Here is a 16,227-nt window from a genome sequence, read left to right as displayed (position 1 = left end):
ACGAGAGAATATATCAAATAATTGTGCGTTAATAGACTGATTTTGTGAAATAGGAGAGGGTTTTAAGTATTCTTTTGATTTTTATCTCTGAATAATGACCACTAGCGGGCGCTAAAGGACAGCTAATATGCTAAGCTAACAGGGTTTTGTTTACCGGATCTTTTCTACTATTCACAATTATTAATGCTAAATTGATAATCTAATATTATTCACTTGTAACATGAATTTTGATTCGTACAATTAAAATAAAAGATGCATGTTACCAATAACAAAGACTTCTCTAAATAAGAAAGAATTTTTTGGCTAATTTAATCTTTTGGTAATATCAAAAAGCTTTTATTACAAAGACAAATGTTCAGAATTTGAAATAAGTCATAATAATGTAGTAGGTCATTATAATATAATATAATTTGCTATATACATACTTATTTCACAATAAATAAAAGCGTATAACATTATGTCTAGTCAAGATTTATTTGTTATTTAGTTAGCAGGTATTCTCTTACAGAAATTATTAAAAACAATACCTATAAATCCTAAAATAATTTGTGGTATTTTTAATAAATAATATGAAGTAGGCAACATTCTACGTATATAAAGCTTACATATTGAACAACATTAATATATTTTTAAAAATATTATATATAAATATTTATTTGTGTGTATATATATATATATATATATATATATATATATATATATATAAATAAATAACAGGTTTAAGTAATAATCTTCAGTTAGATCGATATAAAAAAATCTTTATTTTGACCATAAAAACCATTAAAAGCCTGAAAATTAACGAATAATAGAGATACTTCTATCCAAAATATCAAATCCACAGTTGCTAATTTACAGCTTAAAGTGCTGTAATGGATTTGTCTTAAATTATATATGTAGAAATATTATATATATATATATATATATATATATATATATATATATATATATATATATATATATATATATATATATATATATATATAAACACACACATACATATACATTTATATATATATATATGTATATATATATATATATATATATATTTATATATATATATATATATATATATATATATATATATATATATATATATATATATATATATATATATGTGTGTAATATTATTTAGCTGTCACTGACACATTTCCTCTCTCAAACTACAAAATCTGTGAATTAAGAATTAAATTAATTAATTAAATAGAACTCAACAAAGGTCTACAAGGGATTCAATATTTTATTTAGGTGAAAATGACTTGCTTAAAGTGTTATAAAAAAGAAATGGAGTACATTTGTGATACATCAGCATTAAAGAAAGAAAGCAAAATCATTTCCACATCCAAAATAACCATGCATAAAAACAACTTAATAATCACGAAGAAAAACAAAGAAGTTAAGGCATAAATGCTGATCATCTCGAGGAGCCGCTCCAGAACGTCAGCATACAAAAGGTCAAACTATATTTCACCGAGAAATGGCTTTTCTCCATACAGCACAGCTTGCAGATTGTCAGCATAAATCAACTCAAATATTCAGGCAGAGATGACTAACAGTCCTTCAAACGATCAAACAGTGACTATAATCTTCATATCAGAAACATTTACAAAAAAAAAAACATCTTAAATATTCAAGTCACAAATAACAGCTAATGTTTTCCATCGTCGTCATTTGGCATACGTGTCAAATTTCCAACCGTTCATGGTCCGCATCATAATCTAAAGCCAGTTTAATGATTACATCGGCATACAAACTATATATAAACATGTCTGTCATAGATTCACAAGGTTTGCTTGTCCACACATCTTGCATAACACTGAGATAAATGACTCAATAAGTGCTTGGTGCAAAACAAAATCAGAACGACAGCATCAGATCGAGAAAGAAAAGCACAGATATACTTATATTTAGATGAATAAAGGCACATTATAAGATATCAATTCTGCCATTCATATCACCGGATTTGGCTTTGAGGATATTTGATGTCAATGTAAAGTGCAGATCATCTCTAATATATGAACACACAGTGATGATAAACTGCATTATAAAGCGTGCGAGTGAGAGCTCAACACCTCCATCGTATGAGCGTAGTGCACATATCTGGCAAAAAACATCAGCAAATAAACATTACATCATGCCTAAAAATCAGTTTTGGCGCAGCACTTCTGAAATAATACTGATCAATCATTTGAGTGGCTGTTCTTGTAATTCTAAAAGATAATATATATATATATATATATATATATATATATATATATATATATATATATATATATATATATATATATATATATATATATATTAGTAATAAAGATTATTAATATCTAATAAAAAAGAACTCAAAATCTATTATTTTTCCTGAAAGCCCTTTTTAGATAGATCCATTCAGAACATACAGTAAACAGAAGTATTTATTCAATGTTAATGTAAAGGAACCGTGCATATGACTGTGATGTTAAGGCATTTTATCTTTGGTAGCTATAAAGGCATTTGAAATAACAACACCTTTTAATAAACTCATCCAAACTACTGAGCACTTCGAGTACTGCTAACTTACATCCTGACACTGTGTGAAGGAGACATCTATTATTGTTCATATTTCCCTACTTGGACACTCATGGAAATACTCAGTACTTGTATTTCAAAGCTGTGCGCAGATATTCCAGCTGTAGTTCATGAGACATACAAACCCAGTCAACAAAACGGCTTATATGTTGTATTAACTCAAGTACTTGTATGTCAAGTACTCATCAAAAGAAGTAGAGCACTTGTATGCTTGATGAAATGCAAGTACTCTCAAAAAATGAGAGCAGTCTGGGTTTTAGGTACTTTCTTGTATTCTTACATACTGACTACTTGAATACTCTTGATTATGAGTACTTGTAGTAGATCTTGTAGTGATTCATAGTTGTCCAAACCCCATCAAATGGTTTATATTTCACTCTGTGGTATTTGTAAGGTACCTGTATTTCTTGTACTCATGAGTACTGAGTACTTGTATACCTGTTGAAATTCACATACTGAGTACTGTGGACAATTCTTGTAATTCAAAGTGAATCACACAAACCCAGACAAGAAAAATGCAGCATTAATTTCAGTATTTGTAAGTTTGAGAGGGGAGTACTTCAAATGTATTTCTAAGCTGTGTGGAGAATGTATTAATCAGAGTACATCACACAGACCTGGTCCAGAAAATGGATTACTCGTACTTGTTTTTTCTTGTACTCATCAAAACACAAGTACTTGGATACTTTTCAGAATACAATCATCATGTATTACTGGTTTGATTTATGAGTACTGGGTACTTGTATACTTAGGTTCATATTTTACGCAATTCGGGTTGTACGTACTTGTATTTGTTAAACTCGTCAAGAAAGCACTTGGGTGCTCATCCAAATGCAATTACTAACTGGTAGTAATGTTGTCATGATACTGGAACTTGATACCAATCGGTACTGAAATTTCGAAAACGTCCATTTTAAACAGTCATTTTTGTTGAGCACGTGACCACAATGGCAGATCAGCGCTGTTTAAGAATGCGCTCAACGGAGCTCAAATTAGGGCTGCACAATATATAATTTCAGCATTGATATCGCAATGTGCACATCCGCAATTGTCTCATCGCAAGATATGCAATGTTGACACTGGATTATAGCTGACCAGGAGCTACAGAATTAATTACTGTATTTATATAAACGGTTAAAAAAAATGGTCTTGTTTCAAGTCCAAATATCTATATTTCAAAGTGAAAACAAGGCTATTTTACTTCCTCACTGGCAGAAAATTTTACTCGTTTTGAGGAAAAACTCTTAAAAAGGCTCATTCTGAAAACGTGCCTATATATACATTACTGTAGAACTCCAGATACGTCCCAGGAGCTACGTTTTTGCAGTTTTTGTTTTTCCGAATCCAGGAGAGGCCGCTCCTTTGAGATCTCTCGCGAGTGCCATTCGCGCCTGCTGTTCCCTCGTAAATCCACCAGAGGCCGCTGTCGACTGACTGTTTGACACACTGAATGACTGACCAACCGACTGACCCACTCTCCCCCTTCCCTAAACCCAACTGGCAAATTTAAAAAGCAATTGAGTAAAAGAAAAGCCCTGTCTGATTTTTTTTACTACATTTTGCCACGTTTTCACCATGTTATATACTTGTTTATTTTATTTTATGGCTTCTGATTTTACCCGCTTTCTGGAACCGTTCTTCACCGGACTCGAACCCCGTTGTTGCGGTCATGTCCTCTGCATTTAAAGTCCACTGACGTACACGCGAGCTACTGGACAAACTGGTAACAGCCGGAAAACCACCCATACAGAGGTAACAGTCAGCTGGTAAGCATGAAAAGGAACGGTGTCATACCGCGCCGTAGTGTTCATTTAAAAAATGAAATGCAGCCATACCTTCCTCTGGCTATATAATTCACGACCTCCAGAAATGTACACAGGGCTACGTTTTCAGAATGAGCCTATGTTGAAAGTAAGAGAAGCAAGTTTCGCATTTTGATTTTTCGATTTCTGAACCCGACTCCCCAGAAAACCGTCAAATAGTGCTTTTCAAAGCATCTTGATAAACTATATTCATATCGCAAGATTTATTGCAGAAAAATAACATTGCAATATCAGATTTAGGCAATATCAGTGGGAAATGGACATTTTTAAATTACTTCACCGATTGGTATCAAATTCCAGGACTCTGACAACACTTATCGTTAGCGAACGTCCATACTTTATATAGAAATGTAAGTACTCAGTACTCAAAGCTGTGTGGAGACATTGTTATAACTAGGCCCACATGGAATCTGCGCGCGCAGATTTTCTGCAGAATTCTGCAGATTTTTAGCCCGTCATTAATTCTGTTTATTTACTTGAGTAAATGTGTGTAAATCTATATTAATTCAGTTTTAACAAAATTACAGTAATGTTACTGACTAATATGAAGATGTCCATCTGATTTATGTACAATACAGTTTGTACAGTCATATTTTCTCTCTTTTAGTAGAGATACTATATGAGAGACTTTGCTTTGTTTACCAAATAAAGTGAATCTAATTGGATTTGCTTTGTAAACGTTAAATAAAAGTTAAAAAGATATTATTTTTTGTTTAATACATTACAGTTTTAGTTATGATACTCCCAAAATAATTCCGCAGATTTTTTTTGCAAAATTCTCCGCAGAAAAAGCAAAAATCGTCCACAGATTCCGTCTGGCCCTGGTTGTAACTCTTAGTAACTCATAGAAACCCAGTTACATGTTACCCACTGTGAAGTGAAGCACTTGTTATTTTAACTTGTACTCATCTAAAAACAAGTACTGAGTAGTTGGATACTCATCAAAACATAATAAGAGAACTTTGGTGTACAACTATCAAGTGTTTTGACGCTGTGTGGTAGAGACATCCTTATTGTAATTAAGAGTGAACTGATTAAAACCTGTCAAGAAAATGGGTTGGTTTGGGGGCTTAAATGTAAACGTAACGTTTTCACTGTCGCTTCAGCTGCCTGATCCTTATACAGTGTTTCATAACGAACATAATCGTCTGCTCTGTATGTTTGTAGTGTCGTATAGCATAACAAAAATGAACAACATCAACCGAGAACAATTATGAGGGAATTAGAGTAGATTGACCGAGAGACCGTGATCGTTCTTGATAAGAGCAAAGTGCAATTTGCATGGACGGAAAGGAGTTAAAACGGAGCTCATATGTCTACTGCGCATAGATAGCTTCACTTCATACGTCTCATTCTTCTACACAAACTCAGATCTAGTGGATTCTTCCTTTACGGAGATTTAACATAGGAGTGTGATTTGTCGAGGAATACACCAAAGAGTAAGTGTGTCTGCGACATTAATCATGTGGTGTGTGTGTTTTTTGGGTCCTGCTTCAGAGGGTGGCCTCTGTTAGGTCAGACAGTCTGATAATACCTCCAGTTTGGGGATGGCGTCTGTGGTGGGACAGGTGCATGCCGTAATGTCATTGTGGACGTCAGTGTTCAGGCTGAGCTGGTTCTTCAGTTTTTCCACCTCATAGTCGTGCAGATACTCCTGGATGAGGTAACGCTCGCGCTTTACACGCGCTTTTACGTCTGAAGGCACGTCGGGGATCAACCACGCCACGAAAAACTTCACCACAAACACCACATGCTGGAGGAGAACAAGGGGGTTAGTGCAGCACTTACTGTAACATAGGTAATAACACTCCAACAGTGAACGGCCACAGTCTCATGTAGAGTTCACATCAAATCCAGAGCGCCGTATCACTCTCTCTAGTTTACCCGCGGGATGTTTTTCCACTTCTTTCCTGAGTTCTACTATCTAAACTTGCTTGATTATGGAGAATTCTGTGTGTTTGTGGTAAACATGTTATACATTGCCAATATTTATTATATAAAAACATTGCATGTGCACACACACATACTGTACATGGTTTACAGGGACAATCCACAGGTAGTATTAGTGTATTATACTATAAAAACGCTTATTATATAGCTTCATACAACAGTTCTGTCTGGTTCTCGAATCTGATTGGCTGATAGCCGTGATTTATTTAAGTAATATCAGCACCCGTACAGCCTTTTTACCCTTTGTGTATTACTCCGCCCACATACAGCCAGCAAAAAGCAGACACTACTGGTCTAAAGTTTAAAAGATGCTCGCTCAGCTGTTTAACTGTCAGCTTATGATTTGAATCCAACGCGGAAGAAAGTAGTTCCTCATACAAAAGGGTTTTTGAGACTCTCCATGTTTGATTTTGTTTTTACATACACAATTGTGCCGTCAAACTGTTGTATAAATGCAATATCACACTCGTAGCAGTGCGATATGGCTGTATATCAGCACTGGTGGGGGCACTAAGGCACTCAGCCTGCGGCCTCGCACGCCTCCCACCAGTGCCGATATACAGCCATATCTGCTACGAGTGTGATATTGCTCATTTACCACACTCCTTAACCCAACTCTTTCATCAAACCTGTGGCAAATGTTAAATGTCAAAAGATGATAGGGATTTTTAGTTGGCGCCAATGGCGTAGTGGTTAGTGCGTCGACACATGGCATTTCGGTGTTTACGGCGACACAAGTTTGATTTCCGCCTTTAGATCCTATGCCGATCCTTCCTCTCTCTGCTTTCCTCACTGTACTGTCTATACTCTCGACTGTCCTATTATAAGTGAAAACCCTGAAAAAGTTTTGAATTGCCACCTACAACAAAGTCACACCCATGTCATTACATAACATCATGAAAACCACGTAAACCTGTACGCACTCACACTACACGTTTACATGAGCGTTTTACTAACAATAACGCCCCACACGGGGCTTCAGCGTCAACGCTTGACTGAAGGCGTGTATAAAGTTTGGGCTGACCCGATCGTCATAGCAGCGTCAGCCAATGAAATTCAGTCAGCAATAGGCCACTGTCTAGCTGGTGTATTTGCATACAGCGATCTGATTGGCTGATGCTTCCATCGCGGCTTGAAAAGTTGAGCTAGTCCCAACTTCTGCAGCGAGCAACGCCTCTGAAGCTGCGCCGACGGATCCACAATGCAGTTCGGCAACGCCTGACGTCACCCATTTAACATGAATAGGAAGCGCTGACGCTACATGAAATAGGGCGACACAGTGGCGCAGTGGGTAGCATGTTCACATAACAGCAAGAAGGTTGCCGGTTGGAGCCTCGACTGGGACAACTCTCTCTAAAATTTTTAGACTGAAAGGACCATTTTGAAATTGGTCGATAGTTCTTTAAATCAGATGAATCTATTGTTTTATAAAGTTTGTCGTACTTTTTTTAAAAGGGGTTGCGCATTCTACATTGACTTGGTATGTGATTTAGTCGCGCGAATACTTAATTCCGCCTTTGGTGGCAAGGCTGTGTCTACACTAGTGCATTTTTGTCATTTAGAATAAAACGCTGCTCATGTTTTTATCAGGTTTCAGAAAAACGATTTCGGTGCACACTATTCACCTTATACTCAGCGTATGAGCGGCACAGCCATTTGAATCTTTTTGGCCGGAGACTTCCGGATTATTATTGTTTAGAGCAGGGGTCTTAAACTCAATTTACCTGGGGGCCGCAGGAGGCAAAGTCTGGGTGAGGCTGGGCCGCATAAGGGATTTCACAAAAAAAAGTCCTCAAATGTCATTATTAACAGTTTTAATTATTTCTTCTGAACATGAAGTGTCCTGAACATTAATAGAACATTGAGTGAAGATTATGAACAGTTCTTCTGAACATGGCATCTTTTGCCTACTTCTTGCTGCCAGAGACTTGACAGCGCTTCTTCTCACAAATCTGAACCACATTTGGCTTTAGAGCGGAAGCAGTTGAGACCCTCAGTATGGCTTGAAGATGATCATCATTAAGTCTAGACCTGTACTTTGACTTATTGAAGTCCTAGGGAAAAAAGTGGGGGAACTCACTCAAAACTTCCATTCCCTCACCTAAAAAAAAGGCGTATATATGTATAAATAAAACACCCCCACCCCACTCCAGTCACATCAGTCTGTATCTGCCTATAATATCAATATATATAAGTTGCAGGGCAGGCACGTGCACACATAGGGCTTAACCTGTACAGAGCACATGCCCTTTTTAGTCTTGCATAGAAAGTGCCCTTCCAAAATGATCAAAAGTGCCCCCGCGACGCGACACACCGTCGGTCCCGCCCTTCAGTAGGCGCGCGATAACACCGCTCTTGAGTACGTGCGCAACAACACAGCTGATCAGAACGCGCGCGACAACGCGCATTGAGTGACAAGCGCGCTGTGTACGGATAGAATCAGCGGAGCGGGGAGCGCTCTCTCTCCCCGCTCTGCTGATTCTGTCAGAGAACAGCGGTCGGCGCGGGCCACAAAATATTGCACTGAGGGCCGCAAATGGCCCGCGGGACGCGAGTTTGAGACCCCTGGTTTAGAGGTTAAAAACAGCGCATTCTGCTGCTTGATGTTGCAAGCTAATAGTTTCTTATTAAATTATTCTACTTTTTATGCATAGTCATAAACACACTTGTTTGTAGAGCGAGTAGTTTGATCGTCTGTTTATTATTCCAAGTCATTTCTCCCATAAGTTCTAAAACAATCGCAAACACGAGCGCACTTCAGCATTGTAGAGTAAGATCTATAGACTTTTGACCATTCACGCTCAAACGTTAAGCACACTTTAAAGTGATCTGATACCTCCATGATGATGATGAATGCCAGTTTGGCGGCGAGGATGTGCCAGAAGTCCATGTTGTGGGTGTACTGCTTCTCGTGTCCTGGAGGATATCGATAATCTCGATACCTACAGCATCAGGTCAGCGTTAGCACTCGTTCAGCAGTATTCATCAACACAAACACTTAAGCATTACACAAATAAACCTCACTGAAAATGGAGTATAGACATAGACATCACGCTTGTCAACTGTGTATATACTGTTCACACCATACATAACACTTTAAGGAGGAGCTATTATGCAAAAATCACTTATATAAGGGGCTTAAACACAGTTGTGTGGCAACAGTCTGTGATTATAACCAGCTTATAATAGTCAAAATTAATTAAGTGTGTTGTTTATCATCAGACTTGATGAAAACAGTCTGCAGAAACACTTTGATTGACATTCTCCCTTTGTATGATGTCATCAGAGGGGGAAAGCCCCGCCCACTAGTGACTATATCTCCCTTATAAGCATAGGACGTCAGTCTTGTTTATAAATCTGCCACTATGCTGACACACAGGCATCTGTAGCTCCACCCTCTTTTAAAAGAGCACAATCTCATTTGCATTTAAAGTGACAGTCACCAAAACACCAAAATTGGGATCAAAGCCTTAAAGGGTCAGCTCCAGAGAGTTATAATCATTATATGTGTGGTATTTTGAGCTGAAACTTCACACACACACACTCTAGAGACATCAAATTTATTCTACAACTTGTAAAAAGGGACATAATAGTAATGAAAAGCGCGTCACAAACAATCTTGAATGTAATATTTCCCTGTGAACGTCTCTGCATGTACCTGCAGGTGGTGTAGTTGCCGGCGTTGAACCAGTCTGGGTTTTCGTCATCATCCGGACGGTTTTCGGGAGGAAACTCTGAGATGTTGTAGATGGAGAGGCTGTGGGTGATGTATCCCGACATAGAGGCCGCATTGCCCGTATTATGCACGTACTGGTACACCAGCCGCGGGATCATGTCAGACGTGAAGGACACGATGAAAGCCTGCACGACAGCAAATATGGAGACTTTTGGTGATGCACTTTCATTTCACTTCTGGTCAGGATAGATACATTTCAGGCTATTATGGTACAACTATAGGTATACATGTACATTATATGACGATTCATTCTCTCATTCATTTTTCTTCGGCTCAGTCCCTGATTTATCAGGGGTCGCCACAGCGGAATGAACCGCCAACTATTCCAGCATATGTTTTACACAGCAGATCGCAACCCAGTACTGGGAAATTATATAAAAGATATTAAATATCCTTTACTCCAAAAAAAAAATAAATAAATAAAATAAATAAAATAAATAAACAAATGTATATATACAGTTGAAGTCAGATTTTTTTTTTAAATATTTCCCAAATTATGTTTAACAGAGCAAGGAAATTTTCACAGTATTTCTGAAAATATTTTTTCTTCCGGAGAAAGTCTTATTTGTTTTATTTTGCCTAGAATAAAAGCAGTTTTTAGTTTTTTAAAACCATTTTAAGGTCAATATTATTAGCCCCTTTAAGCTATATATTTTTCGATAGTCTACAAAACAATTATCATCGTTATACAATAACTTGCCTAATTACCCAAACCTGCCTAGTTAACCTAATTAACCTAGTGAAGCCTTTAAATGTCACTAAGCTGTACAGAAGTGTCTTGAAGAATATCTAGTCAAATATTATTTACTGTCATCATGGCAAAGATAAAATAAATCGTTATAAGTTATATAAGTTATTAGAGATGAATTATTAAAACTATTATGATTAAAATGTGTTAAAGAAATCTGCTCTCCGTTAAACAGAAACTGGGGAAAACAATAAACAAGAGGGCTAATAATTCTGACTTCAATCGTGTGTGTGTGTGTGTGTGTGTGTATTACACTGTGGTGCTGCACACATACCCAGGGTCCTAAATGAGATCATTTGAGATTTATTAAAATGATATATTTATATATATTTAAAAAAAATAATATATATATATAGACACACACACACACACACACACAAGAAAAATGATGAAAAAACATATGAATATTGTATACTTTTTCTAACATTGTAAAACAAAAACAAATATGTATGTATTTATATTATAAAACTATGTTCCTTATCTTATTACAAACTATGATTTATTCATTTATTATTATTATAATTAATTGTATGCAGGTGAAAACAGACATTTTTTTATAACTATTAAATAGAATTTAAAGCAGAAATTTTTTTTAAAAGTTCACATTTTTTGTATACAAATAAACTAAATCATTTCACTTTTGAATTATTTAATACATTTTCATTTGCCATGATGACAGTAAATAATATTAGACTAGATATTCTTCAAGACACTTCTATACAGCTTAAAGTGACATTTAAAGGCTTAACTAGGTTAATTAAGGTAACTAGGCAGGTTAGGATAATTAGGCAAGTTATTGTATAACAGTGGTTTGTTCTGGAGACAATCTAAAACTAATATTGCTTAAGGGGACTAATAATATTGACATTAAAATGGCTTTAAAACAATTAATAACTGCTTTTGTTCTAGCTTAAATAAAACAAATAAGACTTTCTCCAGAAGAAACAATATTATCAGACATACTTTGAAAATGTCCTCAATATGTTCAACATCCTTTGGGAAATATTTAAAGAAAGTGACAGGAGGGCGAATAATTTTGACTTCAACTGTGGTTCAGTTTGAATCCTTCCAACTCTGAAGCAATCAAAGCAGTTCCTGCTCAAAACCCTAACATCGGCCCAAAATAGCAGTTGGGTCATTTTCCGAAGTATAGACTTTTTCTTTCAGTTGTGTGGTGGATTCTCACGTTGGTGACGACGGAGAAGACTGCGATCATGTTGAGGATTTCCTCCCAGGCGCCGATGCTGTGCGCTTTAGCAGCGACGGGTCTGCGGAACTGAGTGGTGAACTTCCAGGCGTCCACGCGCACCTCCAGGATATTATTCATCAGAGCCAGGAGCGGAGCCAGAGGAAAAGAGGCCACGAACAGAGTGATGAAGCCAAACTGAATCACTGCCAAAACACACAACATAATGATGACATTCACTTCGCAAAACCTCTATTAATGTTACGGGCAAATTTACTTTTTTGGTTTTACCGACTATCCTAACCATTCATTAATTTGGCTTATTTATCAGTGGTCGCCACAGTGGAATGAACCACCAACTATTCCAACATATGTTTTACGAAGCGGATGCCCTTCCAGCCGCAACCTAATACTGGGAAACACCCATACACTCTTGCGTTCGCACATGCACATGCCCAATTTTGTTTACCCAATTCCCCTATAGCGCATGTGTTTGAGCACCCGGAGGAAACCCACGCCAACACGACGAGAACATCCAAACAGAAATGCCCTCTTACGCAGCCGAGGCTTGAACCAGCTACCTTCTTGCTGTGAGGCTATAGTGCTAACCACTGAGCCACCACACCGCTTTGAGAAACCTAATCTGATGGTTCTGTTGGCTGAAATGTGCTCACAGAGACCCTTTAAAAGAAAGCTCCATGTGTAATGTTTATAATGTATTTAATTATAATGTAATTTATATTTGTATAGTTTTTATGTTTATATTTTGTTTATACTCACCTCCTCCTCGCATCTATATATTTTTTGTTTGTATGTTATATGCTACTGTTTTAGCAAACAAAAACAAACATCTGTCGCCATCTGTCGGTCACACTCAAGTACTGCAGGCACAGGACATCAGGGATTAATTGCATTAAAAGCTTCAAATAATAATAGTAATATAATAATACAGGTTTTATTTTAATATATTTGTAAAAGCTGTTTTGAGACTTGATTTAATGCTTTTATTAGGGTTTGCATGTTCTCCCTGTGTTATCGTGGGTTTCCTCCGGGTGCTCCGGTTTCCTCCACAGTCCAAACACATGCGCTATAGGGGAATTGAGTAAGGTAAATTCACACAGAATTTAACTCCACACAGAAACGCCAACTGACCCAGCTGGGACTTGAATCAGCGACCTTCATGCTGTAAGGCCACAATGCTAACCACTGAGCCATGTTATGTATCCGTAAGGTAATCAAAACTAATATAATTCACTAAAACATGTTCAAAGCTGACCTGACGGGCTCTGATGTGGATGTTTTGCTAGTATTTGCTCCACTCACCCATCTCCAGGTACTCGTAGAAGAGGCCGAGCTGCCCCAAGTTCTGCAGATCGTGATCCTGCTCCCAGCGGCTGTACAGACTCTCCGGATGATTACGAGCACTTCTGCTCACCCACCAGTTACGCAGCCAGCTACACACACACACACACACACACACACACACACACACACACACACACACACACACACACACACACACACACACACACCAGAGTTATTACAGTAAACCAAAGCTAAGACTAACACTGTGTCCTAACAACATGTGACAAAATTCCAGTTTCTCAGTCAAGATTCCAGTCAATGGTTACAGTTTTCCAGCATTCTTCAAAATATCTTAATAAAGAAAGTAAAACTGGTTTGGATCAAGTAAAGGCTGAGTAAATATTGACAGATTTTGAAGTGAATCAGAAAACCAGAGGCAGATAGTTGTGAATGTGTTGTCTGTAGGTTTGTACGTTGACTTACGGGACGAGAGCTTCTTGAATGTTCCCCCACACCTGCTTGCCCACCATCACGATCACTAACTGAGTGGTCAGCTCGATCAGACAGCCGCCAGGCTCACACTAAAAACACAAGTATCATATAATTAATAATAATAATAATAATAATAATAATAATAATAATATTTGATTAACTATAATAGATTAATTATGCAAAAATGTTTGCAATTTAAATGTTAAATTAAAATCTTGGCTGAATTTCCAATCAAAAATGCAGTTAATTCATTAATATTGTGAAGTATTATAATTTAACAGCCTTATAATATTACATTATAATATATTATATTTATTATATTATATTATATTATATTATATTATATTATAGTTATCAGCAGCAACTAATGCACTCTTCTGTGTCATGTAATTCTAATTAAAGTAATATTTTACAATATTTTGTATATTTTTGTGAACATAATAAGACTTATATTAAATAATAAAATAAAATAGAGATGCAAAGTATTAATAATATTAATAATGAATACTGATACTATGTGTTTTTGACTAATTATTTTTTTTATAAAGATAACAAATTACAAAAAAAATAAACTCAAATGAACATCCTAAAGATACATTACTGATGTAATTAATTCATATTAACATTGAAGTTTATGATTTCCCTTTCAATCTCACATTCACTGAGCACAAACCAAAGCTGTGTAAACCGATAAGTTGTGTTTAAACTAAAATATTTCCATTATTGTCACCCAATTTAAAGTTATTTCACACTAACAATATTTCAATATGAATTTGCTGACTTTTAACTTGATAATTGTCCCTGATAATTAACCGATACTGAATATATCTTGTATTGGATGATACCGATAATCGGCCAATAATTCAATGTGTGCTTCTGACTTTTATTATCTTTTTAAATTAAAGAAAACTAATAGCACAAAGAATTGACATAAAAACATTACATTCTCTCCATCACTAAAATGAACATTCTGAAGATACATCATTGATGTTATTAATTTAATACATTTATAGTTTCCCTTTTAATTTCACATTCACTAAGCACAAACAAAATCTGTAAACCGATAAATTGTTTTAAAACTAAAATATTTTTAAATAATTATTGTCACCAAATTCAAAGTTATTTCTCACTAACAACATTTGAATATGAATTTGATGTCTTTTCATTTATTGATTGCCCCTAATAATTGACCGATACAGAAAATTTCCTGTATTGGCTGATACCGATAATTGGCCAATATTTCAATGTGGGCTTTTGACATTTTATAACCTTTTTAATTTAAAGATAACAAATTACACAACAAAAGGGATTTAAAAACTGTTACATTCTCTCCATTCTCTCCGTTTCCCTTTTAATCTCACATTCACTGAGCACAAACAAACACTGTGTAAACCGATAAGTTGTGTTAAAACTAAAATATTTCCATTATTGTCACCCAATTCAAAGTTATTTCACACTAACAACATTTGAATATGAATTTGCTGGCTTTTGATTTGGTTGTTGAGCCTGATAATCGACCGATACTGAATATTTCTTATACCGATAATGGGCCGATAATTAAATGCATCTCTAAAAGAAATCATAATAATAAATGCAAAACAATGCTTTAAAAGGTTATTAAAATACCCATGGGATATCAGGTTTACCTCTTCATTTCTCAGTCCACTCCAAGGCCCAAACATGTAGGCGTAGTTTCCAGGATATCCCACAAATTTACCCTTGAAGAAAGCAACGTAGAAGCAGGAGGAATAATAGTTGACGAACTGGAAGAGGAACATCTTTATCGTCAGCTTGTTCTCGTACTCGACGTGTGTTTTAGGGACCTCTGTTGACCCAAATATAAGTGATAAAAAATCAGCACGCAAACCTACTATGGGTTTACTTTAGTCACTCTACACTTGATTTAATATGGGTTAGAGAAGTTAAGAAACTATTTATTGTTTGCAGAGAAAAACAAAACACTCAGTGTATTAATCTAATTATCTGATATTAAGTTTAATCTAATATTAAGTAAGTGCAAGTGTATAATATAATATTAAGTGACTTTTTTTGTAAATTTCACAAATAGAAAACAGGCAATTAACTATAAATAAACATGGAATTTTCAAATAGAAAAACATGCTCAGAAAATCATGTCATTTACTTACAACAAAACATAAAATTAGGGATTGGAATGACAGTAAAATAACAACAAAAATACTATTTTTTTAATTAAATAAATAGGATTTAGAATCATTCTACATGTAATTTTTTAGTAAACAATTTGTGCAATCATGAAGGTACCAATGTCACATAATTACAAAGAAAGAACATTTAAAAATACCAAGTGTTACAAGTAAAATAACATTTTACTATTTGTAGTTTTAAATAAATTTGTTCAGATTATTCACCTAAAAGGAAAATACATAAAATCCTATATATACAA

At 35.6% G+C, this 16,227-nt stretch overlaps 1 protein-coding gene across 7 annotated transcripts in view; it reads right to left on the bottom strand.

The window, feature by feature from the left end:
* Positions 1 to 1,219: 1,219 nt before the first annotated feature.
* Positions 1,220 to 16,227, bottom strand: part of ano5a (anoctamin 5a) — a 59,418-nt gene continuing 44,410 nt past the window's right edge. For 5 of the 7 annotated variants that reach the window (XM_021470757.3, XM_021470758.3, XM_073943395.1 and 2 more), the window contains 7 exons: positions 15,449 to 15,627; positions 13,794 to 13,891; positions 13,329 to 13,459; positions 12,006 to 12,211; positions 9,994 to 10,196; positions 9,172 to 9,277; positions 4,152 to 6,138 (listed from right to left, as the gene is read on the bottom strand). In XM_021470757.3, coding sequence (XP_021326432.1) covers positions 5,896 to 6,138; positions 9,172 to 9,277; positions 9,994 to 10,196; positions 12,006 to 12,211; positions 13,329 to 13,459; positions 13,794 to 13,891; positions 15,449 to 15,627 — 1,166 coding nt within the window. In that variant the 3' untranslated portion in view covers positions 4,152 to 5,895. Of the gene's footprint in view, positions 6,139 to 9,171; positions 9,278 to 9,993; positions 10,197 to 12,005; positions 12,212 to 13,328; positions 13,460 to 13,793; positions 13,892 to 15,448; positions 15,628 to 16,227 lie in introns of all 7 variants that reach the window. The other 2 variants (XM_009298193.5, XM_073943393.1) reach the window with 1 other exon arrangement.

Source organism: Danio rerio, chromosome 25 (genome assembly GCF_049306965.1).
Source record: "Danio rerio strain Tuebingen ecotype United States chromosome 25, GRCz12tu, whole genome shotgun sequence".
In the NCBI taxonomy this organism is placed as follows: domain Eukaryota; kingdom Metazoa; phylum Chordata; class Actinopteri; order Cypriniformes; family Danionidae; genus Danio; species Danio rerio.
The sequence above is the reverse complement of the archived record's forward strand: the minus strand, read 5'-3'. Positions and strand labels throughout refer to the sequence as shown.